This window comes from Lissotriton helveticus, chromosome 5_1 (assembly GCF_964261635.1).
Source record: "Lissotriton helveticus chromosome 5_1, aLisHel1.1, whole genome shotgun sequence".
NCBI lineage: Eukaryota > Metazoa > Chordata > Amphibia > Caudata > Salamandridae > Lissotriton > Lissotriton helveticus.
The window spans coordinates 349,498,758-349,524,859 of NC_136065.1; the positions used below are offsets into that span (position 1 = coordinate 349,498,758).

General features: G+C 45.3%; 1 protein-coding gene across 1 annotated transcript in view; it reads left to right on the forward strand.

Moving 5' to 3' along the window:
- Positions 1-26,102, forward strand: part of PLCH2 (phospholipase C eta 2) — a 631,566-nt gene that overhangs the window by 520,354 nt on the left and 85,110 nt on the right. The window contains exons 13-14 of the mRNA XM_078642469.1: positions 5,071-5,163; positions 23,465-23,565. Of these exons, the coding sequence (XP_078498595.1) occupies positions 5,071-5,163; positions 23,465-23,565 (194 nt within the window). The remainder of the gene's footprint in view (positions 1-5,070; positions 5,164-23,464; positions 23,566-26,102) is intronic.

The window sequence follows — 26,102 nt, forward strand, 5'->3', positions numbered from 1 at the left end:
TGATTCATGAATTGCATTTAAGGAATCTCAAATAGAGATTCCTTAAATGCAATTCTTCGCAAATGTGCAAATTCTTTAATAGCGAATTTTGCATTTGGGATGCACTCGCAAAAGGCAAGATTCTGAGAATCTTGCCCTTTGCGAGTGCAATTTAGCTTCATGAATCAGGCTGCATATCCTTTGTTAATGTTTTCTCTCTACTTGGACAAATCATACCATAATTGCCATACTTTTTAGGTGCCCTTATGGTGTAGAAAAAGGGTTGTTCTTATTTTGTTAGCATTTCAATGATTGTGTAAGATTCATGGGACATGCATTCCCTCTCAGTACAGAATCTTTTATTAGGACACAAGGTACATTTTTAAATTTGACAACAAAAAGAGCATGAAAAGATTTAAGGTATAAAAATTAACTAACTTGCTAGTTGACAACCTACATTTTAAGCCTCAACAGTTGCTCAAGCTGGACATTCAAAATGCCAATAACCTTAGAAGAATAAGTAGCTATCTATTAACAGAGTATAAACTATAAGTTAAGAATTAGTTAAATAAATCAAGAACTGTAGCGATTGAAATGTCACACAAGATATTCTCCAATTAGATTATTTATGTATATATAGCCCCGCTCATTACTTATATTTTGGGGCTGAATTTAGCTGCTTGAAAATTCTACGTTGAACCACTTGCTTTCTGGACTTAAAGTAATTGACTGATAAGAGAAAAATAACGATGCCCTGCAGTGTCTCGAAGTTGTACAACCGTCAGATCCGGTATCCGTTTTGATGATGTGGGTGGGAAAGGCAAGGCCAGGTAGATGAGAGTTGAGGGAAGTTGAAAAAGGTTGAGAGATATGCCACACCAGCAGATGTCAATAGGACACTGCCGTGAGGGGCAGAGTGCATAATGTGTGTGCGTGGAGGAGCATTTGCTCAGGTTGGTGTATTGTTGTAAAGCATAAGTATACCCGGTGGCAATCATTATCCTGCAGGAAAATGAATCAGGAAGCAGCATTGTTTATGGCCTTTTAACCACAATGTATACATACCAGAAATATTCTCACAATGGATGACACTTTTATTTGTGTTCTGTCAACATAACCAGGGACTAGTTTCTGGCATACATGGCCACAAATGCAAGGGCAGTCCTCAGGAAAACCTGATTACTGGTAGAAAGTTCACCGAGTGTCCGATTTCAATTAGTTTTGAGATCTAAAATGTCTAGAAACATAGAGAATTGAATAGAATTCTCCAGATCTTTCAATTGAAAATGAGAAAAAACATACATTTCTAATTGGGAACAATCATGAATTTCGGGCCTGATTTTTAGTATTTTTACAATGTTGCCATCCCACCTCCCTTTTGAAATTTGGGTTTAGCATGGTCTTGACCTTCTACCTCAGATTTCAGCATTATTACCTGGGCCGTGAGTATTTTGATCTGTTACCATTAAATTGCTCTTTCAAAGCCTATGTTCAAACCCCACTTATGCACAGCTGGAAGTGCATTGGAATCCCTTCTTTAGACCAAGCACTGCCTACGGAGATTTGCACCATTGTCACAGTGTGTGCTATGCACTTTTATCCTTCCAGACTACTGAAAAACAACACAAACCTTGAAAAGAGCTGTGCACTTCTGTTGTGCGCAGCCTTGAGCCGGCCTTTATAGTTTATTTTACAGCTGGTCCACAATGGTAGGGCTTTGTTTGTGTCCAAAGAATGTGAATTATTTTCAGTTGATTTCAGTCTAAAGACATTCAAGAAAATCTGTCAGGATTATGAATGTGCCTAATAAAGATTTCATGGTGCTTAAAAGTGGCTAATATTTCATGCGAGTGAAAAATGGAACGCTGCTGTCTGCTGATATGCGAATGTGAAATGGGCAGAAAAGAAGCTGTTTAACTGTCATCGCCCTGCAACTTTGATTAACGCCTTCCATAAATAGCCCCGAACAAATCCGAGCTCCTGCTGTGGCTCGACTATTGTGGAGTGCAGTGGCTGGTAGGTACCAGGAGAACAAGTGGTAGTCAAACTTTGTGTTCTGATTTTTATTGGGTGGGACTCAAGGGATTTATCTCTGCTTTTTTGGCTTTAAAAGCCAAGAAAGCGGAGATAAAATTATCTCCCTATCAGCAACAGGGTGCTAACACGCAAATTCGCATGTTAGCACCCTTTTTCTCTACGCTTCCCCTTGCATCTCTAATGAGATGCAAAGGGGGCGTTCCAGAGGAAAATAATAGGCGAAATGTTGTTAAGCGACATTTCTCCTATTATCAAGGATATCGCTAACCCTGTTAGTGATAAAAAAAGCAGCACTAACCGTGGATAGCGCTGCTTTTTTTACACCTGGTATTTTCCTGACTTAGCCATGATATCCTATGGAAGGTGGATATCATGGCTAAGTTTGTGAGCCCCTATCATCAAGCTAACGCCAAATTTTGAGAGATTATTGTTGGTTTTCCAGCGATAATCTCTCATTTGGCAGTTAGCGCGACGATTTTATCACTTTTGAGATAAACCTTGCTAATAGCAAGTTATCTCAGCGATAATTTCCGGCGATGCTTCGCGTTAAAAAATGTGTTGCTAAGCCTAGTTAGCGATAAATATCGCTAATCATTGGTAATATGCCCCTCAGAGTGTTTGTGTAACTCACCAGGAACACTGCCATTCTCAGCCATTCCTACCCCTTTCTTAAACCAGTTACTGCAACAACTACCCCACATTCTGAAACAATGATCCAATAATCTGGTTATGTTTTGTTTTGTTTTCTTGAAAAAACACCAAGTCGGGTATTGATAATGCTCCTACTCTCAGACTTAAAGTCCAAATTAAAATGCAATTTGGGGTTAACTTTAATAAACCAAAATAAAAATGCTTTCTGCAAATATAGGATACTCGTTCATGTATGGAGATTCTAAAAACAGCCTTCCTTTTTAGAAACTTATCAATGATTTGCAAAATCCAAGAGTACTACATGATATGAAGCTTATACTGCCACCTGTTTCCTGATGAAGGTGTCACATAATGGACACATGATTGAAACATGTCAGTTATATATGGACAGCTGGTTAAATAATGTTTTTAATAGAGGTTGTTTACAGTTATAGAAAAAAATGAACATATTTGTGGTACTTATTTGGTATGCCTCAGTTTTTGTAAGGCAGCCTTTCGGCGTAAGATTGCATCTCTCTTGAAGCCTTAACCTATCATTTAGTCACTAATATATCACTTAGTACTGTTTTGAAGAATTTGTGAAGTTTCAAATGCACCTTTCATTAGCTCTTGATGATTATGGATCAGAGTTCTAAGAAAGAACACATGTATATAATGGTAAACGTCTATAAAGCATCTCGTGTTATGTTATCTTTTCAGGTTAATGAGAGGTGCATTTTCCGCATAACTTTCTCATTAGTAACAATATTCTGTTCAATGTTTGTACAAGACGCACTACATTGTGTGTCCCTCTTTCATTAGAGCTATGTGGCATTTTCATTAAATATAATTGTCAATTGAGTACGGATCAAGAAGAAGCAATTGCTGCCTGTGTTTCTTAGCTCTGCTGTCTGCAGCCCCAGGACTACATCAAATATGTTTTATAGTTAATGTATACACAGACGATGGGAAAAAGAAAAGCCCTTCTGTGTCAGCACCGCACAGAGAGTATGATCATCATAAGGCCCCATGACTTATTTTTCTTCGTCAGACTTTGACGCAGAGCAAATGAGTGAAAAGAAGAAAAGGGTGAAGGATGGAGAGAGAGAAAGATAGGAAAACAGGTGACAAATACAGATGGTAGGACTGAAAAAGAAGCTGAAGGAGTAAAAGAAAGAGACAGGAAGTGAAGAGTAGAGGAAGTAAGAGGGATCAGGTAGAATCAAGACTAAACAGCCTTTCTAATAGGCAACCCAGGCAATTCTTCAGCACTCGTGGTGGGCTCATAAGAAAAACTTCAGGCCTCACATTTAGGGGCCGATTATGATGGCGGACGGACCTGAGTCCGTCCGCCACCATAGAGCAGGAGGGAACCTCCGCATTGCCTGCGGAGTTCCCTCCTGTGCAATTAGGATGTGACCGCCACCCTGGCGGTCACATCCTCTATTTTTACCATTGCGGCGGGTGCGGCTTCAAGCTGCATCCGCCGCAATGGTAAAAATGCATACATTGCATTTGTATGCAGAAAGCAGCAGGCACCGTGCGGTGCCTGCCGATTTCTGCATACAAATGCAGGGGGGTACCATAGGTACCCCCCATGTGCACCCCCACCCCCCTTCACCTAGGGGGCCCGCAACGGGCCCCGCAGTAAAGTTACACATGCTTTTCCACGGCGGAAAACCCGCCGAGGAAAAGCATGTTTTAAAGCCCTTCCTAATATGGCGGACGGTGTCTGAGAGACACCGCCACCATATTAAAGCTTTTCTGCCGCGGTTGGCTTAAAAGCTGCGGACGGAAACCAGGACCCACCAGCCATCCTAATGTGGTGGTGGGTCTTTGGTGGGTCCGCTGCCGTTTTTCCGCATCCTCCGGGCCGGCGGTGGCTTCCGCCGGCCCGGAGGATGCGGAAAAACCGCAATCATAATGGGCCCCTTAGTTACAAATTAAATATAGCTTCTATGGGTATTGAACTCTCTATAGTATTTATATCTCTGAATGTTTCAAGGAGGGTCTGAGTGGTTAGCAGTGTTTTGTAAACAATCCCAAGCTCCACTCCTTTGGAACTCCCTCCCCCTAGCACTCCGCCTTCTTCCCTCCTACGCTCACTTCAGAAAATCACTCAAAACGTGGCTCTTCTCGTTAGCTCACGACTAGTTTTGCTCCGCACTGTACCTCTCAGCCCTCCCACTCCAGCGCCAAGAAACCGCAGGTGAACGTGCGCTCTACAAATCCCATTTATCATATTATATCATATCAACTTCTCTGCTACAGGTAAGTGAGACCATAGCAAGCACCAGATCTCTTCAGTAAGAAATACTTTCCTATCTGCACCCTGGTGCGGCTCCGAGAGCAACAGTTTGGCACTGACCCACATGTCACTTCCCTCCACTTCTTAAGTATTGATTTCATTTTTCCCCCCAATAGAATAAAGCAGAAGATGACGTGGAATCGGGCGAAGAGATGGGCACCCACAAACGATACAGCCGGTCTCTGATGGGCAGTTTTTCCAAACGCAAGGTTAGAGCATCTACATCTCTTTGTGCTATGGGCTTGTGATCCATACGATTTCTGCGTGACATCTACTTGACTGTAGGGAGACCAGGAGATTTCCCTCACAGGCCGGTCCCTCGGGGAGAGCCATGGGGGCTGAGAAGGGGCTGTATAATGACAGTTAGTCTCAGTTTCTCTCAGCCCTACCAACATTTCACAGGTACCGACCTATTTGGGAATCTCCCAGTGTCCCTTTAGGTCACAACATCATTTGCTGTCAAGTTCTTAGTTTTCAAATGTATATTTTATGTATGTATGTAGTTAAAGTTTTGTACTTTGCAGTGTGTTATTTTACAGCTGCTTACCTCATTTGGCAGGGATAACTCCTGTAGGAAGCAGGCAGGACGGACCAGGCTGGTTAATGTCTATTAGTCAACGGGCCGGTTGGTATAGTGTCTGTCCATTCTATTCTGTTAATGTATTAAGCACATTGCTACCGAAGGCCTCTCAGAGCTGGAACAGTCATCATTATGGTCAACTCACCACTGAGAGAGAACTAGTCTGTCGCGGCCCGTGCAGGTAAGCGAGGTGGGGCAGGCAGTGGTGGGGATTGGTAGAAGTGACCAACGATGGAATAGGGAAAATAAATAAACCCGCTTACCTTGTGCTCGCCGCATCGGTGATGCGGCGAGCACAAGGTAAGTGGTTATATGTATTTTATTTTCCCGTTTCCATCATTGGTCACTTCTACCCACCCACTCAAACAACAACCATGCTTACCTGCTCCGGCGCCAATGGAACTATTTACTGTAAAAGCCAGTTTTTGGAGGCCTTGTGAAAAGAAAATTTGTTGGTTAAACGGCATAGTTCAACTGGGAGAGTTTTCCAAAGTTTGGGGGGCAGAAAAGACAATGAACATTCTCCCCGACGAGATCTACTGATCTTGGGAACCTGTAGCAGGTGAGCTGAAGATAATCTAAGTGACCTTCCTGGAATATATGGGCAAGCTAGCTTTCTTAACACAAGGGGACCGCTCTTATGGAGTGATCTGTACAAAATACATAAGGCCTTAAATTGCACTCGCTGCTCCACTGGAAGCCAATTAAAATGTTTCAGGGCCTTTTTTGCAGATTTGTGTCTTGGGAGATTCATAAAGGAGCCTCCTTAGTGACCTGCAACCTTTTCATCACATATTGGGGTGACCCAAGCTATAAGGCATCACCATAATGAAGGTGTGAATGATAGGAGCCTGGACAATTAGACTTCTAGCAAAAAAGGAAGATTTAAAGCCTTTCTTAGTAGTCTCAGGACACCAAAGCAATTAGCAGCAAGTTATTTAGCTTGGTGCGCCTTAGCAAAGCTAGACTCTGGCCACATTCCAAGACTTTTTTATCACACATTTGGGGCTAGGGAGCCTCTTGAGGCAGTCCTGCACCGGGGCTAGGACTTTCTTACTGAAATAGTTGCCACATAGCATAACCTCATTTGTGTCTTTGTTGAGCTTCAGTTTGCATTTGGCCATCCATCTGACTACTTACTGAAGACAGAGGCCACACTGAAGTGGCTGGAGCTGGGATCGGGGGGGATTGAGATCATCAGCTGGATGTCATTGGCACAAGAAACCATCAAAACGCACAATTTCAACCAAGCGGTACATGTAAAGATAAAAAAGTGTGGGGCTCAGAGAAGATTCCTGTTGCACCCCACAACTAAGAGGGAGACTGTTGGATTAGCAGGAGCGATCTAACACCAGGAGTGTTCTATTCTCCAGAAAGCAGGGAATCCATTTCAGTGCCCGGCCATAGATACCCACTTTTGATATCCTATAGATAAGTATTGCATGATCTACCATATCAAAGGCTGCACTGAGATCTAAAAGAATAATGGCTGTTGAACCTCCTTGAGCCAACATAGATCTGGGTTCCTCGACCACTGCCAGCAAAGCTGTTTCTGTGCTGTGTTCTAAACCCCATTATGTGAGGTGGAGGATTTTGTTGGACTCAAGAAAGCCAAAGAGATGTTTATTAACATGTTTTTCAGGAGCTTCAATGCTCCAGGTAGCAGGGAGATCAGCTTACACTTACTCAGGCAAAGGGGATCCAGATCAGGCTTTTTTAAAAAGAGGTTTAACTACTGCATGTTTCCATTGTGTGGGGACCTGCCTGCTGGTGAGAGAGAGATTAAGCAAATCCATCAGGGTGGGAGCAATACTATCAGACCGTTGGCAAGGAATATGGAGGGGAGCAGGGTCAAGGGTAGAACCTGACAATTTTGCCTTTACGAAGTCTGTAAGAAGGCTCACAGTGAGATCTGGAAAGACCATGAGGGCCTCTTCTAACTGCACTAGATGGGGGCTACCTGTGGACTCCTCACTATTTGAACCATTTGGGAAGGAAGAGTAAATGTGCAATATGTTCTATTGAAGGAAGAGAGATAAATTGTTACTGTGCTCAAAAGAGGCTCCTAGGACCGAACCAGCAGACTCAGGCTCTGTGATGTCTTTAACCCCTTCACTGCGGCGGCTATTCTGCCGCAGTGCTAAGGGGGCGGGGTGGCTGCGGTTGCGCTGTGCTCATGACGGAGCGGTTCCGTCACGGCCCCGCCCGCTCAATGGAACGCTCAGAGCAGGCGCGTAATCCGCGCCGCGCAGGCGCTCCGAGCGGGCCGTGACGGAACCGCTCCGTCATCAGCACAGCGCAACCGCAGCTGATGACGGAGTGGTTCCGTCACCAGCAGGGGAGGGGTTTAGGATCTGAAAGATCTCTATAGTGAAGTTAACAGATTGCTCAATTTTAGAGGAGAATTAAGCTGATTGAAAAGATCTTATTTTCGCAGAATAATACCCAATAGCACTCCTAGACTTAAGTTAGCTGACTTCAACATAGGACTTTCTCCAACTTCTGTCTAGACACTTACAACCCTTTTTTAAGGTGAGTAGGTGTGCGTTAAGCCAAGGAGATTTTTTTTCTTGCTGAACAGTCCTACACCACTTTGCAATAGGACTATGTCCAGTGAGTTGGCAATCCACTATTGGAAACTGCAGTTGGATTATTTAACTTGGTCAGATAAATCGGGTCTCTTTGTCTCCAGGACAACTGACTAGTAATCAACATTCAACTTAGACCAGTGTCGTTCTAGCCGCCTAACTGAAGGCGTGGTGTGGGCGAGGAGGGGGGCAGATAAAATAATAGGAAGCACAAAGTGATCTGGCTAGGTTAGAGATATAGGGCTCTGTACCTGAAGATCAGTGATATTCCTAAACACCAGGTCAATGGTGTGGCCTTTCTCCTGAGCCGGACCCCAACCAATTGTATCAATTGTAGAGGCGCCAGGTCTTGTAAAAGGTTTTTGAAGCATTATTGATGTCATCAGTCTGCAATCTGAAGTCCCTAAGCTTGGTGAAGTTCGTCTGATTTATACTTAAGCCCACAACCAAATCAGGAGACTCTGTAGGAAATTAGCATGCGGACCGGGCGGTCTATACTTCAAAATTCCAGAAAAGGTCAAGGTGGGATTAAGTGTTAAAGTGAGGAGAAAACTCTCTCAATTTGGAATCTCAAGAGGCGAGAACATGCCCTTCAGAGCTTCCTTGTAGATAATGGCCATCCCACCACCTCCTTTGCCTGACCAGTCTAACCTCTTGATACAATAAACAGGAGGCAGGGCTTGGACCACATTGTAAGCTGAGCTCTCATGTAGTCAGGTCTCGGTGTGGAAATGCACCATTAGGAAACAAAAGATATCCAATTTATAAGCAGCCAAAGAGTAGATTTGACCATGAACATGCCCCAAACTGTAGATGTAGAAGTCACAAATGACTGACTAAAGTCAGCCGGGACTGCCAGCCACAGCTGTCACAGAGCAATGAAGATTGACTGAGGACAATAAACTGAAAGCAGGAGTCAGTTAAGGAGGTTTGACAAGCTCGCAATTTACTGGCAGTATAATTTACCTTGTTTTGTGCGAAAAGGGCATAATCCCTGGCCACTGGTCATGGATGGGCTTGAACGGGTGCAGATGGGTTTACGTTTGGCACGCCAGCGGAGAGTCCACACTGTGTCCTTCATTTAATGAGGACCAGCCGGAACAACTAGAGAGCGTCAGAGAAAAGATGGTGGCTAAAAAATCTGTAAAAGCGCATAAAGTGCACATGCCTAATACAGTATTTACCCTTACCTCCGTTTAGCAACTCTGTTTCCCCCAGCAAATCATTAAAAAACATAAAAGTGCACCAGATTTCGTTAAAAGACTTAAAACACAGTCTAACCACCCCCAGAGCAGCGCCTGGCAGGACAGAGACTGTTCTGACCGTGTATCACCCTGAGTCCTTCATTTAAAATGAGGACCAGCCGGAACAACTAGAGCGCATCAGAGAAAAGATGGCGGTTAAAAATGCTCATAAAGTGGGCATGCCTGATAAAGTATTCCCCTTTTACTCTGTTTAACAACCCTGTTTCCCCCATCAATTCAGTAAAAAACATAAAATTGCATCAGATTTCTAATCACCCCCACAGCAGCGTCTGAGGGTACAGTGACTGTTCTGGAATAACATTTGTGTCTGGATTAACTTTGGGCCCTGATCAAAAGGGGGTCACAAAATGCAGGTTCAAAATTGCACACTGACTCATTTGAATGTTGATCCTTGAGAATGGGAAATATAGGGCATGTTTTCCCATTACAGGGTGCCCAAATGGGGCATATGCACTATTAAGTGCCCTTATTTGTGGGAGGTTTCATGTGCCGCCAATGCCGGGAGCCATGCACCTATGCTTTGAACCCGAATTGTAATACAAATTTGCACCCAAAAATATGAATACCTGCCCCATCATGATCGGGGCCATTGTGGCCACCACAATTTCGATGGTAAATCCTTTATCAACAGGAGAACATGAAGTCATAAGGTTTGTGTAAGCCTGGTATTTATGCAAGGGGCCTTGTCCAGGCTTTGGCAGCTGTAAAGGTTTGGCTTGCATTGGGTCAGCCAAAGGTTGCACAGCACTCCAATGCCCTCATTTTGCTATCATATCGATCAAGAACCCACTAACTTGTGTGTTTGGCAACCGTATGTTACACATTTCAGATAACTATGGGGTCTACTATTCACATAAAGCAGGTGCTGCGCGAAGGCCTGCGGTGTGTTTTGATTAGTGGGTCCTTACGCCGCTACACATCACGGTGGATTGTGGTCGATTTAATATCTTGTTGAGATCAGTGCTCTTAAGTGTATACCATGCATTGCAGTCAGAATATTTGATTAGTGACTCTGGTGCATTACATCAACCATTGCGACTCTCAAGTGGTTTACCCTGGAAGCTAGAATCATGCTTAAAATTGTCTGTAAAATGCACAAAGCCATGCATGCACCGTGATTCCCCGAGACATGTAGCACAAACATTTCCCACCTCTGGGGGCAGCCATGTCCCATCAGAGAGAGGAACCATACCCCTGGACAATTCGAGGTTGAAGAACCTACACCGAAGGTTCTCGCGATCTTTTATAGAGAACACTGTGAATAAATGGAACTTGAATCCCCCTCCCAAAATACACAGGAACCCATTGTTTGACGCTTTGAAAACAGATCTAGAATAACTTGTTCCAGCACTATCTCCAGTGCTTAATTTGAGCCAGTGGTTTCCGGTGTCTAGCTCCAGTACATAATCATCAACACCAGTGCTTTTCTTGACCACCAGTTAAAGACACATTCATTTGAGAAGAGATTGAGTGGTTTGCCCAGAGTCACAGGATGTTGAGCGGACGCCGAGACTCAAACCAGGTTCCCCGGCTCCGAAGTCAGCAGCTCTGGCCATTACGCAACATCCTCTCCCCACTTTCATGGTTAGTAGTTGGTTTTGTTTTAGGCGGCGCTAACAGGAAAATATGGGCTGGTGCAAGCTGCCTCCCGACAAGAGCCCTGGCACTTATGTTTTTACAAATGAATCACTGCCTATCTCCAATGTTAACCTCATACACCAGTGCAGTTCTGGAGCCTGCATATGAAACCATGGACACAATGCTATGACCTTATTGTCGCACCGTCATGTAACTTGTCCATTGCTTTCTTTCTCCAGGGGAGATATGATGTAAAAATAATGTTATATTCTCCTAGTTTTTCTAGTATAACATACATACCTCTTGTCAGGCTCTCTGGTACTCCGGGTCTGGTTCAGTCTGTATAAAACAGTATAAGTAAATATTTAATGTTCTCACAATTCCTCTTACGAGGGGATCTCACTTTCACACTACTCCTCCATCCCATGGAATTTATGATCTCCAGGAGAATGGAGTTATTCCCTCTTCTGCTGGAGAACAGTGGTATAGCCATGGCCAGACTGGCTAGCTAGGCAAGTGGGCAATCCCCCGGGAGGCTGGGACCCTAGGAGGCCTGTTTCAGCCTCCAGGAGTGGTGGTGCATATTACGCAATCCCGGCAGCAACTTAAAAGAGTTGCTCTGCTTCTAGCGCGCATAAGCACCGAATTTGTCAGTTTTGCCAGGGTAGTTTTAAGTTCCCAGTCCGGCCCTGGATATGGCGGTCCATGAGGCATCCCCCACACTGTTAAATGGCACCTGTTATGTTATTTACCATTTGTATAGCACACTATTACTACTATCGTGGCAACAGGTACCAATGCTTTACCGTTAGATGAATGTGCGTATGGCACTTTGTACTGCATCCCACAGGTCAGGAGCCATTGGGCATTGCACCCACAACCCCTGTGCCAATCTGCACATCAGCCTTCAGGAATTGCAAGATTCTGTGTTACAAGTAATGAATCCAGTGCCCCACTGAACTGCAGTCCACAGTTCAGACACCCTTCTGCATTGAACTCCACAGTCCGGATTTCAGTCCTGGGGCATGTGCGCTGTGTGCACTATCGCTCAGTCCACAGGCGCTTGGTACTGCCACTCGCATCCCATATGCCCATCTGCACTGCAGCCCATCAACATGTCTCATGTTGTACTGCAATACACAAGCCCGCGTCATCCTACACAGCAACTAACAATCCAGGTGTCATTCCTCACTGCAGGCCACGGCCTGTGCACCCTTATGTGAAGACGGTATAACTCCATTGACCATTCTGCACTGCAGTCCACAGTCCATGTGCCATTGTTCACTGCAGTTCAAAGCCCCCAAGCCCTTATTCACTGAAATCTGCAGTCCATGTGCCTCTACCTACTGCAGTCTACTGTCCATGCACCCTTATTCACTGCAGTCTACAGTCCATGCACCCTCATTCACTGCAGTCTACAGTCCATGCACCCTTACTCACTGCAGTCTACAGTCCATGCACCCTTACTCACTGCAGTCTACAGTCTATGCACCCTTACTCACTGCAGTCTTACCTGGACGTGGGAAGTATTGACTTACAAGCATTAAGAATCTCGGATGTTAATGGTCAATCAATTGATTTATATAATGTTTATGTGAGAGGAGATAAAGTAACAAATCCATCCACCATTGAGTTGTTGTCTGATGCAATAGAGGCTATTTCCCAGGAAAATGCAAAAATAGTCGTTGGGGATTTAAATAGGACTTTTGAACCCTTGAACTGCGCAAACGACCCTATGGATAGTGAAGTGGAAAATCTCTGGGGAGTACCTTCTCTTAATCTAAAACCTGTGAAGCGGTGGACCAAAGAGATTCTATTGTTAAATGGCATTTGTTTAGAACACGGACTTAGAGCTCTTAACGGTAGAACACCTGGTGACATGGAGGGTAGCTGCACCTTTGATAATGGTATCAACAGGAGTCGAATCGACTATATATTATGTAGCCTCCAGTTGTGGAGCGGGGTTGTTGATATGGCTGTCAGGCCTCGGGTTGAAAGTGACCACAACCCCCTATGTGTGTCCCACAGGTGGTGGAATACCAGCCCCGGAAACTTATCTCAGACACACGACGAAACCCCATTTTTAAGTAACGATGAGCGAAGGTTAAAATGGCCCAGGGTACTAGCAAACGAGGCCATCATGATATATATCACCGACAAGGTCAATAGTGCAATTTCCGCGATTGAAGCAGCCGTCCCAGTCGTTCCTGGGGACAACGGTACCACTGAAATCCATAACAAGCTATTCTCCCTTTTAAGACCATGCTTTTTCACTAAGAAAAGAAAAGGGAAGAGAATTAAGGAAGTGGGCAGGTGGTTTGACAAGCACTGCAGAAAAGCACGCTTAAACCTGGGGAAAGCAATAAGGAACAGGGACCATGCCGCAGTGGTAAAAAATAGGAAATTGTACAAACTGGCCATTTATCGTGCCAAAAAGAATTGGGACGAAGACCATTGGGCCCAATTACAAGAAGCCTCCGATAACAAAGACTCAATGTTATTTTGGAAAATCATCAAGTGGGGCAGTGGTGTGGGCTCAGTAAAACCCGATAGCAATGTACCAGTGGAAGCCTGGGTTAATTATTTTGGGCCACAGTACGCGGAAAGTAATAAATCCATGGTAGTTGATAATATAATACCGGTTTATGCAACTAAAGATTTATTTTCCCTTAGTGAGGCAGAAATTGCTATCTGTTCAGTGAAGTGTGGGAGGGCGCCAGGTCCAGACGGTATCCCACCCGACATTTTCAAATATGATGTGACTAGATGGGCTAGATACATCCATCTTGTAGCAAATGCATTAGCAAGGGGGGCTGTGGTTCCAGATATTTGGAAGGGTGCAACCATCATCCCCATTCACAAGAAAGGTGATCGCTCACTACCTGCTAATTACAGGCCTATAAGTCTAATAGCCACCATACAGAAAATTGTTGGGAGAATGGTAGTAAATCAGCTAATGGACTGGGTAGAAGATAATAGCGCCCTCTCCCCATACCAAGCGGGATTTAGAAAAGCAACTAGCACCATTGACCAGGTCTTTCGCTTCACTATATTGCGGTGGAAGACCGTTGAGCTGGGAAAGGGTAGCCTGTACGTCGCGTTTGTCGACCTACGGGCGGCGTTTGATTTAGTTCCCCGGCATAAGCTATGGTCGGTCCTTTATAAGCTAGGTATTCCTGCTGAACTGTTAACACTAATCATGCGGCTACATGAATCCAATTCTGCTAGAGTCCAATGGGGTGGAAGTAGTGAAACAACATTGGACTTCCCTGTGGAAAGGGGTGTCAGGCAAGGCTGTTCCATGGCCCCTCTACTTTTCTCGTTATTCATTAACGGGATAGTAGAGAGAATGTTGAAGGCCAGTGTAGATGCCCCATCGTTAGCGGACACCAGGGTTCCGATCCTGATGTTCGCTGACGACACTCTTATCTTGTCTAAGACCCCCATGGGATTGCAACGTGCACTAAGCATTTTTGATGCTTTCTGCTTGGAGCATGGATTAGAGGTGAACGTAGGAAAAACCAAATTAATGGTTTTCTCTACAGGACGTAAGAGCAACCCAAATATAACACTAAATAATAGCAGGCTTGATATAGTTAAGGAATTTACGTATCTGGGAGTGCAGATCGCGGGGGGGGATGGCTGGACGCATCACGTGAATAAAGTAGTCCTAAAGCACCAGCAGCTTTCGGGTGCTCTAAGGGGGGAGCATCGTAAATCAAAAACAAAACCAATAAAACCTGTAATGACAGTTTACGATGCGAAGGTCCTGGGTGCCACTTTATACGGCGCGGAACTTTGGGCATGGAACAGTCTGGTGGCTCTCCAGAGTTCCGAGAACAAGTTCATGCGCGGGATTACCGGACTTCCACAGAGTACCCCCCTAATCCCATTGTTCCTGGAGTTAGGCAGACGTACGATTGTCGACAGAGCCCGACTGCGACCAGTTCTCTACTGGAGACGCCTTTGGACGACTCCAGAAATAAGACAGTACGCGGAGGGCCTTTTGTGGATAATCAAGGAAGATATCTTCCACAAGATAAAATGGTTAAAACATCTGAAGACCATGTTGGCTAATATAGGGTTTTCGAATTTGTGGAATAACCCCGAGGGAGAAACCTTCCCAAGTAAAGAAGCCATCAAGGAGCAATATTGGGATTGGGTGGGAGGCAAGATGCTGAATGACTCCAGGGCAGGCTCTATGTCTGGCCGCTTCTTGGAGACTAAAATGTTACCTGTCCTAGAAAAATACTGGGTCGACATTACTGTACCTATGGACAGGAAACTTGTCTTTCAGCTAAGGGCAGGATCTATCCCCCTTAAGAAATTGACATCAGGCTGGCACAGTCCCACTAATAACCTATGTCCCGTTTGTGAGAATGCGGAGGAGAGTATAGGCCATTTTCTTTTCGCATGTCAGGCTTATGCAAATCCGAGGAGAAAATGGCTCTCGCCGGTATGTAGAAACCTGGGGACACGAGATAGTGTAGTGGCCCTAAGAATCCTGCGTACAACAACTCAGGATTCGATAATTATGGGGGTAGCGAAATATATGGGTTGGGCGTGGGCGATACGACGACGATTTTTGGGGGGCAGCGGGTAATTAGGGATTCCCTTTTTATAGCTTTTATGTACAATGTACAAAATTGTTTTATGCTTAACTTTGTATGAGCTGCACTGTGTTTAATGATTTTTTACTCTGATTATGTATTTTGTGTATTGTTTGATTTTATGTGCTTTTATGAGAATTCTCTCGAATAAAGCTTATACAACTACAACTTTGTACTGCATCCCACAGGTCAGGAGCCATTGGGCATTGCACCCACAACCCCTGTGCCAATCTGCACATCAGCCTTCAGGAATTGCAAGATTCTGTGTTACAAGTAATGAATCCAGTGCCCCACTGAACTGCAGTCCACAGTTCAGACACCCTTCTGCATTGAACTCCACAGTCCGGATTTCAGTCCTGGGGCATGTGCGCTGTGTGCACTATCGCTCAGTCCACAGGCGCTTGGTACTGCCACTCGCATCCCATATGCCCATCTGCACTGCAGCCCATCAACATGTCTCATGTTGGACTGCAATACACAAGCCCGCGTCATCCTACACAGCAACTAACAATCCAGGTGTCATTCCTCACTGCAGGCCACGGCCTGTGCACCCTTATGTGAAGACGGTATAACTCCATTGACCATTCTGCACTGCAGTCCACAGTCCATGTGCCATTGTTCACTGCAGTTCAAAGCCCCCAAGCCCTTATTCACTGAAATCTGCAGTCCATGTGCCTCTACCTACTGCAGTCTACTGTCCATGCACCCTTATTCACTGCAGTCTACAGTCCATGCACCCTCATTCACTGCAGTCTACAGTCCATGCACCCTTACTCACTGCAGTCTACAGTCCATGCACCCTTACTCACTGCAGTCTACAGTCCATGCACCCTTACTCACTGCAGTCTACAGTCCATGCACCCTCATTCACTGCAGTCTACAGTCCATGCACCCTTACTCACTGCAGTCTACTGTCCATGCACCCTTATTCACTGCAGTCTACAGTCCATGCACCCTTATTCACTGCAGTCTACAGTCCATGCACCCTCATTCACTGCAGTCTACAGCCCATGCACCCTCATTCACTGCAGTCTACAGTCCATGCACCCTTACTCACTGCAGTCTACAGTCCATGCACCCTTACTCACTGCAGTCTACAGTCCATGCACCCTTACTCACTGCAGTCTACAGTCCATGCACCCTCATTCACTGCAGTCTACAGTCCATGCACCCTTACTCACTGCAGTCTACAGTCCATGCACCCTTACTCACTGCAGTCTACAGTCCATGCACCCTTACTCACTGCAGTCTACAGTCCATGCACCCTCATTCACTGCAGTCTACAGTCCATGCACCCTTACTCACTGCAGTCTACAGTCCATGCACCCTCATTCACTGCAGTCTACAGTCCATGCACCCTTACTCACTGCAGTCTACAGTCCATGCACCCTCATTCACTGCAGTCTACAGTCTATGCACCCTTATTCACTGCAGTCAACAGTCCATGCACCCTCATTCACTGCAGTCTACAGTCCATGCACCCTTACTCACTGCAGTCTACAGTCTATGCACCCTCATTCACTGCAGTCTACAGTCCATGCACCCTTACTCACTGCAGTCTACAGTCTATGCACCCTTATTCACTGCAGTCAACAGTCCATGCACCCTCATTCACTGCAGTCTACAGTCCATGCACCCTTACTCACTGCAGTCTACAGTCTATGCACCCTTATTCACTGCAGTCAACAGTCCATGCACCCTCATTCACTGCAGTCTACAGTCCATGCACCCTTACTCACTGCAGTCTACAGTCTATGCACCCTTATTCACTGCAGTCAACAGTCCATGCACCCTCATTCACTGCAGTCTACAGTCCATGCACCCTTATTCACTGCAGTCTACAGTCCATGCACCCTCATTCACTGCAGTCTACAGTCCATGCACCCTCATTCACTGCAGTCTACAGTCCATGCACCCTTACTCACTGCAGTCTACAGTCCATGCACCCTTATTCACTGCAGTCTACAGTCCATGCACCCTCATTCACTGCAGTCTACAGTCCATGCACCCTCATTCACTGCAGTCTACAGTCCATGCACCCTTACTCACTGCAGTCTACAGTCCATGCACCCTTACTCACTGCAGTCTACAGTCCATGCACCCTTACTCACTGCAGTCTACAGTCCATGCACCCTCATTCACTGCAGTCTACAGTCCATGCACCCTTACTCACTGCAGTCTACAGTCCATGCACCCTCATTCACTGCAGTCTACAGTCCATGCACCCTTACTCACTGCAGTCTACAGTCCATGCACCCTCATTCACTGCAGTCTACAGTCTATGCACCCTTATTCACTGCAGTCAACAGTCCATGCACCCTCATTCACTGCAGTCTACAGTCCATGCACCCTTACTCACTGCAGTCTACAGTCTATGCACCCTCATTCACTGCAGTCTACAGTCCATGCACCCTTACTCACTGCAGTCTACAGTCTATGCACCCTTATTCACTGCAGTCAACAGTCCATGCACCCTCATTCACTGCAGTCTACAGTCCATGCACCCTTACTCACTGCAGTCTACAGTCTATGCACCCTTATTCACTGCAGTCAACAGTCCATGCACCCTCATTCACTGCAGTCTACAGTCCATGCACCCTTACTCACTGCAGTCTACAGTCTATGCACCCTTATTCACTGCAGTCAACAGTCCATGCACCCTCATTCACTGCAGTCTACAGTCCATGCACCCTTACTCACTGCAGTCTACAGTCTATGCACCCTTATTCACTGCAGTCTACAGTCCATGCACCCTTACTCACTGCAGTCTACAGTCCATGCACCCTTACTCACTGCAGTCTACAGTCTATGCACCCTTATTCACTGCAGTCTACAGTCCATGCACCCTCATTTACTGCAGTCTACAGTCCATGCACCCTTATTCACTGCAGTCTACAGTCCATGCACCCTCATTCACTGCAGTCTACAGTCCATGCACCCTTACTCACTGCAGTCTACAGTCCATGCACCCTTACTCACTGCAGTCTACAGTCCATGCACCCTCATTCACTGCAGTCTACAGTCCATGCACCCTTACTCACTGCAGTCTACAGTCCATGCACCCTCATTCACTGCAGTCTACAGTCTATGCACCCTTATTCACTGCAGTCAACAGTCCATGCACCCTCATTCACTGCAGTCTACAGTCCATGCACCCTTACTCACTGCAGTCTACAGTCTATGCACCCTTATTCACTGCAGTCTACAGTCCATGCACCCTCATTCACTGCAGTCTACAGTCCATGCACCCTCATTCACTGCAGTCTACAGTCTATGCACCCTCTTTCACTGCAGTCTACAGTCCATGCACCCTCATTTACTGCAGTCTACAGTCCATGCACCCTCATTCACTGCAGTCTACAGTCTATGTACCCTTATTCACTGCAGTCTACAGTCCATGCACCCTTACTCACTGCAGTCTACAGTCCATGCACCCTTACTCACTGCAGTCTACAGTCCATGCACCCTCATTCACTGCAGTCTACAGTCTATGTACCCTTATTCACTGCAGTCTACAGTCCATGCACCCTCATTCACTGCAGTCTACAGTCCATGCACCCTTATTCACTGCAGTCTACAGTCTATGCACCCTCATTCACTGCAGTCTACAGTCCATGCACCCTTACTCACTGCAGTCTACAGTCTATGTACCCTTATTCACTGCAGTCTACAGTCCATGCACCCTCATTCACTGCAGTCTACAGTCCATGCACCCTCATTCACTGCAGTCTACAGTCTATGCACCCTCATTCACTGCAGTCTACAGTCCATGCACCCTTACTCACTGCAGTCTACAGTCCATGCACCCTCATTCACTGCAGTCTACAGTCTATGCACCCTTATTCTCTGCAGTCTACAGTCTATGCACCCTCATTCACTGCAGTCTACAGTCTATGCACCCTTATTCTCTGCAGTCTACAGTCTATGCACCCTTATTCACTGCAGTCTACAGTCCATGCACCCTCATTCACTGCAGTCTACAGTCCATGCACCCTCATTCACTGCAGTCTACAGTCTATGCACCCTCATTCACTGCAGTCTACAGTCCATGCACCCTTACTCACTGCAGTCTACAGTCCATGCACCCTCATTCACTGCAGTCTACAGTCTATGCATCCTTATTCTCTGCAGTCTACAGTCTATGCACCCTTATTCACTGCAGTCTACAGTGTATGCACCCTTATTCTCTGCAGTCTACAGTCTATGCACCCTCATTCACTGCAGTCTACAGTCCATGCACCCTCATTCACTGCAGTCTACAGTCTATGCACCCTTATTCTCTGCAGTCTACAGTCTATGCACCCTTATTCACTGCAGTCTACAGTCTATGCACCCTTACTCACTGCAGTCTACAGTCCATGCACCCTCATTCACTGCAGTCTACAGTCCATGCACCCTCATTCACTGCAGTCTACAGTCTATGCACCCTTATTCATTGCAGTCTACAGTCTATGCACCCTTATTCTCTGCAGTCTACAGTCTATGCACCCTTATTCACTGCAGTCTACAGTCCATGCACCCTTATTCACTGCAGTCTACAGTCCATGCACCCTCATTCACTGCAGTCTACAGTCCATGCACCCTTATTCACTGCAGTCTACAGTCCATGCACCCTCATTCACTGCAGTCTACCGTCCATGCACCCTTATTCATGCAGTTCACAGTTCATATGAGCCATTTCACTGTGGTCTTCAGTCTATGTGCCGTTTTCAAGCTCATGCCACACTACACATGCAATGAGTGCAACCTTCGGTTTATACTACATTCCGCACTGCAAAACACATTGACTCTGTCTCATGGGCAGTTTTTGTTTTGCCTTATTTGATGTGTTTTTGATTTAAACATGTTTTATATAAAATTAGGGCAGCACACTGGTAGACCTCACATCCCGGTGTAGTATTCCCTCAAACATTTTACCTTCACTCTTTCTGTTTGCTGAGTCATTTTTGTTGGCTTTATGACCATGCCCTCTTTACTGTTGCTAACCAGTGCTAAATTGCTTGTACCTTTTCCCTAAAACACGGTAACATTGTCTTACACCTGATTGGCACATTTAATTTACTTGGGACTTGCAAGTAAACAATACTACATGTACACAGGGGCTGTAAAATAAACACTCCTAGTGGGCTTGCAGCACTCATTGGGCCCCCACTAAACATGTCTCAGGCCTGCCACTGCAGCCTGTTGTGCAGTTTTAAACTGCCATTTCCACCTGTCAAAATAAACTTTTTGCCAGGCATACACTCTCCTTTCTAATGGATATGTAACCCCTAATTTAGGCCATACATGCGCACAGGGCAGGGTGCCTTGTATTTAAAAAGTAGGACATGTAAGTTCAAGTTTTACATGCCCTGGCAGTGGATAACTCCTAAAGCCATTTTTCACCACTGTAAGGCCCATCTCTCACATTGACTAAGATGGGTTACCTTATTAAATGTAATAAGTGATACATTTTGATCGGGATCAGACAGAGATATTCTGTTTTGCTTTTTAAAATACTCTTTAATAGTGAGTGTATTCCTTCTACAGAGTGACACAAGAGGGGATTAGGTGCAGACAAATTTGGCTATCAAGTCTGGATGGTTGGGGGTTGAGCTGTACTCAGCCCCACTTGCATTTCAAAGGACCTTGCCTCCTGTACACACAAAGGAAACTAACATTAGCCGTTCGTCATCCCAGACTTCTTGGAGCTTTGACAGGGGAATGTAAAAACTCTGCAGAATCAGATATGGGGGTAGTATCAGGGAATCCCCCGCCCCTTCAAAGGATGCTACCAGGTATACATTTTGGACCTTCTGAGTCACTCTTCAGTACACCCCTGGCCTTGCGAACATCACAGATGAAGGACTGCCGGGTTCCCTACAGATTAACCTGCTGCATGAGGCCTGCCTTGTTCATCACAGGACTGCACTGCTACTACCAGATTACTGCCCTGCTGCTTCAGGGCTGCTTTACCCCCATAGCGCTACCTCCATCTTGAGCCTGCTGTGCTCTCTGTGAAGGAAACTGGACTGTCTCCCTTCATCCCAGACTACTTCAGTACTCCAAGGGTCAGTTGCTTGTCTCCATGTGTAATCTACAGGGACACTTTAAGTTCCAGAGGCCCCCCTGTGACTGCTCAGCTTACCTGCTGCACTGGACCAGCCTGTGAATGCCTGATACCTTCTAGAGTGAGTTCCGGATCCCCAAAACGTTTCTCTCCATGTCCTGAAATCTTGGCTTGCATTAGTTGAGCTCCTCCTGTGAAAGAAGGTGACATCCTGAAGTTTCGGGCTCTTTGTGACAGTGAACAGGTCAGTTTGTGACAAGACTCTGCCATCCACATGGACTGCCAGTGTAAAGCTCTATTGACGCCTACTCTTCGTGCTATAACAACCAGCGACAATTTGCAGTACAAGATCTGTACTTCGCACTACAGCAACAACAGCTTGCAGTGGCCACTACTGTGACGCTCCAGCAACGTCCGTCTGCAACACCAAACCGGATCCTTGCACTACAGCGACAACCCTCCATGATGCTAGACTTGCTCTTCATGCTACTGCGATGATCATCTGCAACACTCTCTCTGCTCCTCACTCCCTCCTCCACCGTGAAGGGAAATCTTTGCGCCAGATGTTGAGACAGTAATGTTTTCAGTGAACTAACCTGGTCCCTGTATCCGGCCTGCTCTCCATCATGGTCGGCCTAAACTTGTAACTTTCCCCCAGTCTAGCACGACCAGATGACCACGAGTGGCGATTTGTGCTTTTAGGCACTAGATCTAATTACAACTTTGATATTAAACATCTCGGAATTTATTGATTGGATTTTTTGTCATTCTGTTATTATTGTATTTATTTAACTTTACCCGATTTTTTAAAATTGGTTTGAGATTTTTCTTCTGTTGTGTTTTCATGTCATTACTGTTTGTGTGCTGCATGAATACTTTACACAATGCCTTTAAGTTTAGCCTGACTGCTTTGTGCAACTCTACCAGAGGGTTAAGCACAGGTCAGTTTAGGTACTTTTGAGCTTCACTGGCAAGGATTTTGGTTATTGCCAGAGTGGGGCATCCACACCCCTAAACCAATAACCCAATTTCTTACCATACACAGAAGAAAGATAGTAGTATCAGTTGGTAACTGATGAGACTCTTATAAATAATGCCCATGGTGTTTGATGTTCTCTATAGGGCCATGGCAGAAAACCTTTTTGAAAGGATAGTAACAAAAATATATTTGGAGAGGAACTTTTTATGAGTAACATTGTTGCCAGTACTAGCAAGGCACATCCTAAAGAAATTGTCTTGCAAGGTTGACAGATAGGATGACGAATCATGTTCTTTACATCTCCATGGGAACCATATAGTTTTATAGTACAGTTTACAAATGGTAATGAGGGCACAGAATACAAAAGTAGCAGCCTCCTCCAGTAATTACAGTCTGCCAGTGCAGCCATGTGACTTGATATTTACATTCTGTTCAGTGACACTCACACACTATATCAGGGTTGGCAACAACCATTCTAGAGGATTGCTGCATTACATGAAAGACACAAAATGTCCAAGCACATATCCAAGACTGTGTCAGTCTGAAACAACCTACGGAAGCTCAAGTGACCTTTCGCAGTGGATCTACTCACAGGAGATCCTGAGATCTGAAGGTCTGAACAGATGAGGCTTCAGGCACTCTGAAGTATGCTTGTCTATCACCTTGTAGGCATATCCTGCAATGACAGAGTCTTCCGCTCTTTGACCAGTGGCCAGACACCCTCATGCTAAAGCAAAGCCCTTATTCAAGCAAGACTTTGCACCAGTGCAACCACATACCTTTGAGCCATTCTGGTTGCATAAATAACTTCCCCCATCCATTTCTCATCGTCCTCATGATGTTCAATTTCTTCACATGCAGAAGAAAGGTGGGAAATTCAAAAAGTCATTAAGCGTTGAAGAAGGTGATGATAACCTTGAACGCCAAGGAAGCATTGCGAGAGGCACGTTACACTACGGCAGGTAAGATGAAGAATGTAATGTTTTACAGAGTGTCATGAAACCAAAGGACTTTTCAGAAGGCGATACAGGCATCGCGTCCCTGTTGACATGTTTTGAATTGCAAGTGCTTGCTGTGGATATTCCCTTAGGCTTCAGAAGGGTCTTGGTGAACCCCCTCCCTTCCCCTGTAGAGTCTGAAACGTATGCATTCATGTATTAAGGAATGATGGCCCTCTTGTCTGGCTTCTTCTCTCAACCAATCAGTGTCACTGAATGTAAACTATTTAATATACTTGCTATTGCAGAAAATTGGATTAGCTCAGAAAGTTTTAATGCAGCAAAGGCAAGATAATGTCTGACAAGGCATTGGGAGAGTGTTTTTGATCCATATTGTCCCTTTAGTGACCTGCTGACCAGACGTCTTGATCGAAGTACAACAAAAATTGCGTGTTTTTTTAATTTTTAATTTGAATTTTTTTGTCTTTTTCCACCTTCTATGCACTTGCAGTTTTGGCATAGAAAGGTAGTGAGGCAGAAAGAGGTAAAGTGTTGGACGTAGGGTTTCACCATTTGGTAATGTATGGTAGATGGAATTAGTCCGCAGTCTTTTGGGGACACAGCCATTAACCACTAGATCACCTCTACATCACCTCACTCGAGTTTCATTTTATTATATCCTGAAATGAGACACAAAAGAGAGGAAGGGTGGGGAGAATCAGAGCAGAAATCTGATCAACACAGATCCAACCCAGGAGAATGCTGCAAATGAGTAATTAATGCACCAACAGACTGTATGTGCATGAATTACCAGCTCTCCCATTGTTAAGTGAGTTTCTCTATAGACAGAAATGTCAATTAACAATGTTTTTCTCAGTTCATCATCTCTGAAGGATGTCTCACTTCTGATCTATGTTTTGTCACCACTGGATCCCTCTTCCATCCAGACTCCCATTCATCAAGGCCTCTTCATCACTCCCTTGTGGCCTGCTTTCCCTTTTGTTTCCCCCCTTGTGCTTTGAAGCAGTCTCATAATAGCTAAATTGCTATGCACGCCCAAAACCTTGAGGTGCAAACACTGGGCTACTGATGTACAGACACTGGCAATGTAGCAGGGATAGCAACATGGGGGGCGGGGGGCAAAGGCTTTTACATCAACATAGGGATGCCGAAACACAGGTACCATCAATTTACAGGAAGACTACCACTGACACAAGGACACTTGAACATTGAAACTAGGACCCTGATATGGATACATTGGTGCATTGACATTAATACTTGGCCAGTGGCATAGGGACCCTGACACTGGGACACAGGCACAGTGGTATTATGAGGAGTATGTTGACACCAGCAAAGCCACGAGGACCCTCACACGGGTCAGTGATACTGGGACAGAGAGGTATATGGGCTTGGCACAGAAGGGCTAACATGGAGATAAAGACCTGGTGGAACCTGAACCCTGAGACACAGACACTGGTACACTGGTACACTGGTACACTGGTACACTTGCATTGACCGTGGAACAATAACATTGGGATACTGACATTGTGACCTCCATACCGGAACAATGACAATAGGGCATTGATTCTGTCTCAAGGATATTTACACAGGGACACTGGAGCACTGACTATAAGCCACCTACACTGTGATATAGACAGAGAGATACATGACACGTGCACTTGTATGAGGATCTTGACGTGAAATGCACACTAGAACATTAACAACGCGGCACCCACATTGGTAACTGATATTAAAGAAACATAGTGACAATGCAGGCACTTAAAGTGACACATGGGCACTGACATGGCTAATTAGCCTCTGAAGATAGGACCAGACACAGGGTGATGACAGAGACAAGGTGACCATAGACATGGGGTCAGGGATCTCAGCAAAAGCAAGGCGACATTCCCAGTTAAGTAGAATTCTTACGAAAACCCTCCGGGCCGAGATGCCACACCAGGGGCAAATACTGCACTTCTCAGAAACCACGTAATCTGATTTTTGTAAGAATAACTGAGGCAGCTGACTGTGCGAATGATTATGGTTAACCCCACTCCCTGGTCCCACTTGCATAGTCAGGATGGGTCTCTCATTATGTTCTCACCTGCAAGTCATTTCTACACCCCCTTACCAGAGGAAAGTGAGCATACATTCTGTATTAAATCAGTAAATCCCTCTTTCCTGTAGGACAGCCCCTTAAGGATTTTTAGCATTGCACAGATAGTACTTATCCTGCAGCAAAAACAAACCACCCTGCCCATGTATTATAGTAGCGTTTTGAAGTGTATTTCACCTGAGAGCTTCCTTGCTTGCTGACTCATATCAAATGTCTGAGCCCATTACATGTAAGCCCTTATCTTCACCCAGAATAAATTCTTAACATTTCCAATACTGGTGGAAATAGATTGTGCATAATAATGCACTATTTGTCCCTTGACACATCAAACCTCAACACTTTTGTATAAAATCTATCTAATATTGAACGATATTTCTGACCCAATGCGGTATGAGGCGTACCCTTTGCCACTGATTTGAAGAGAGGTGTTTTTTAAAGTGGCCTA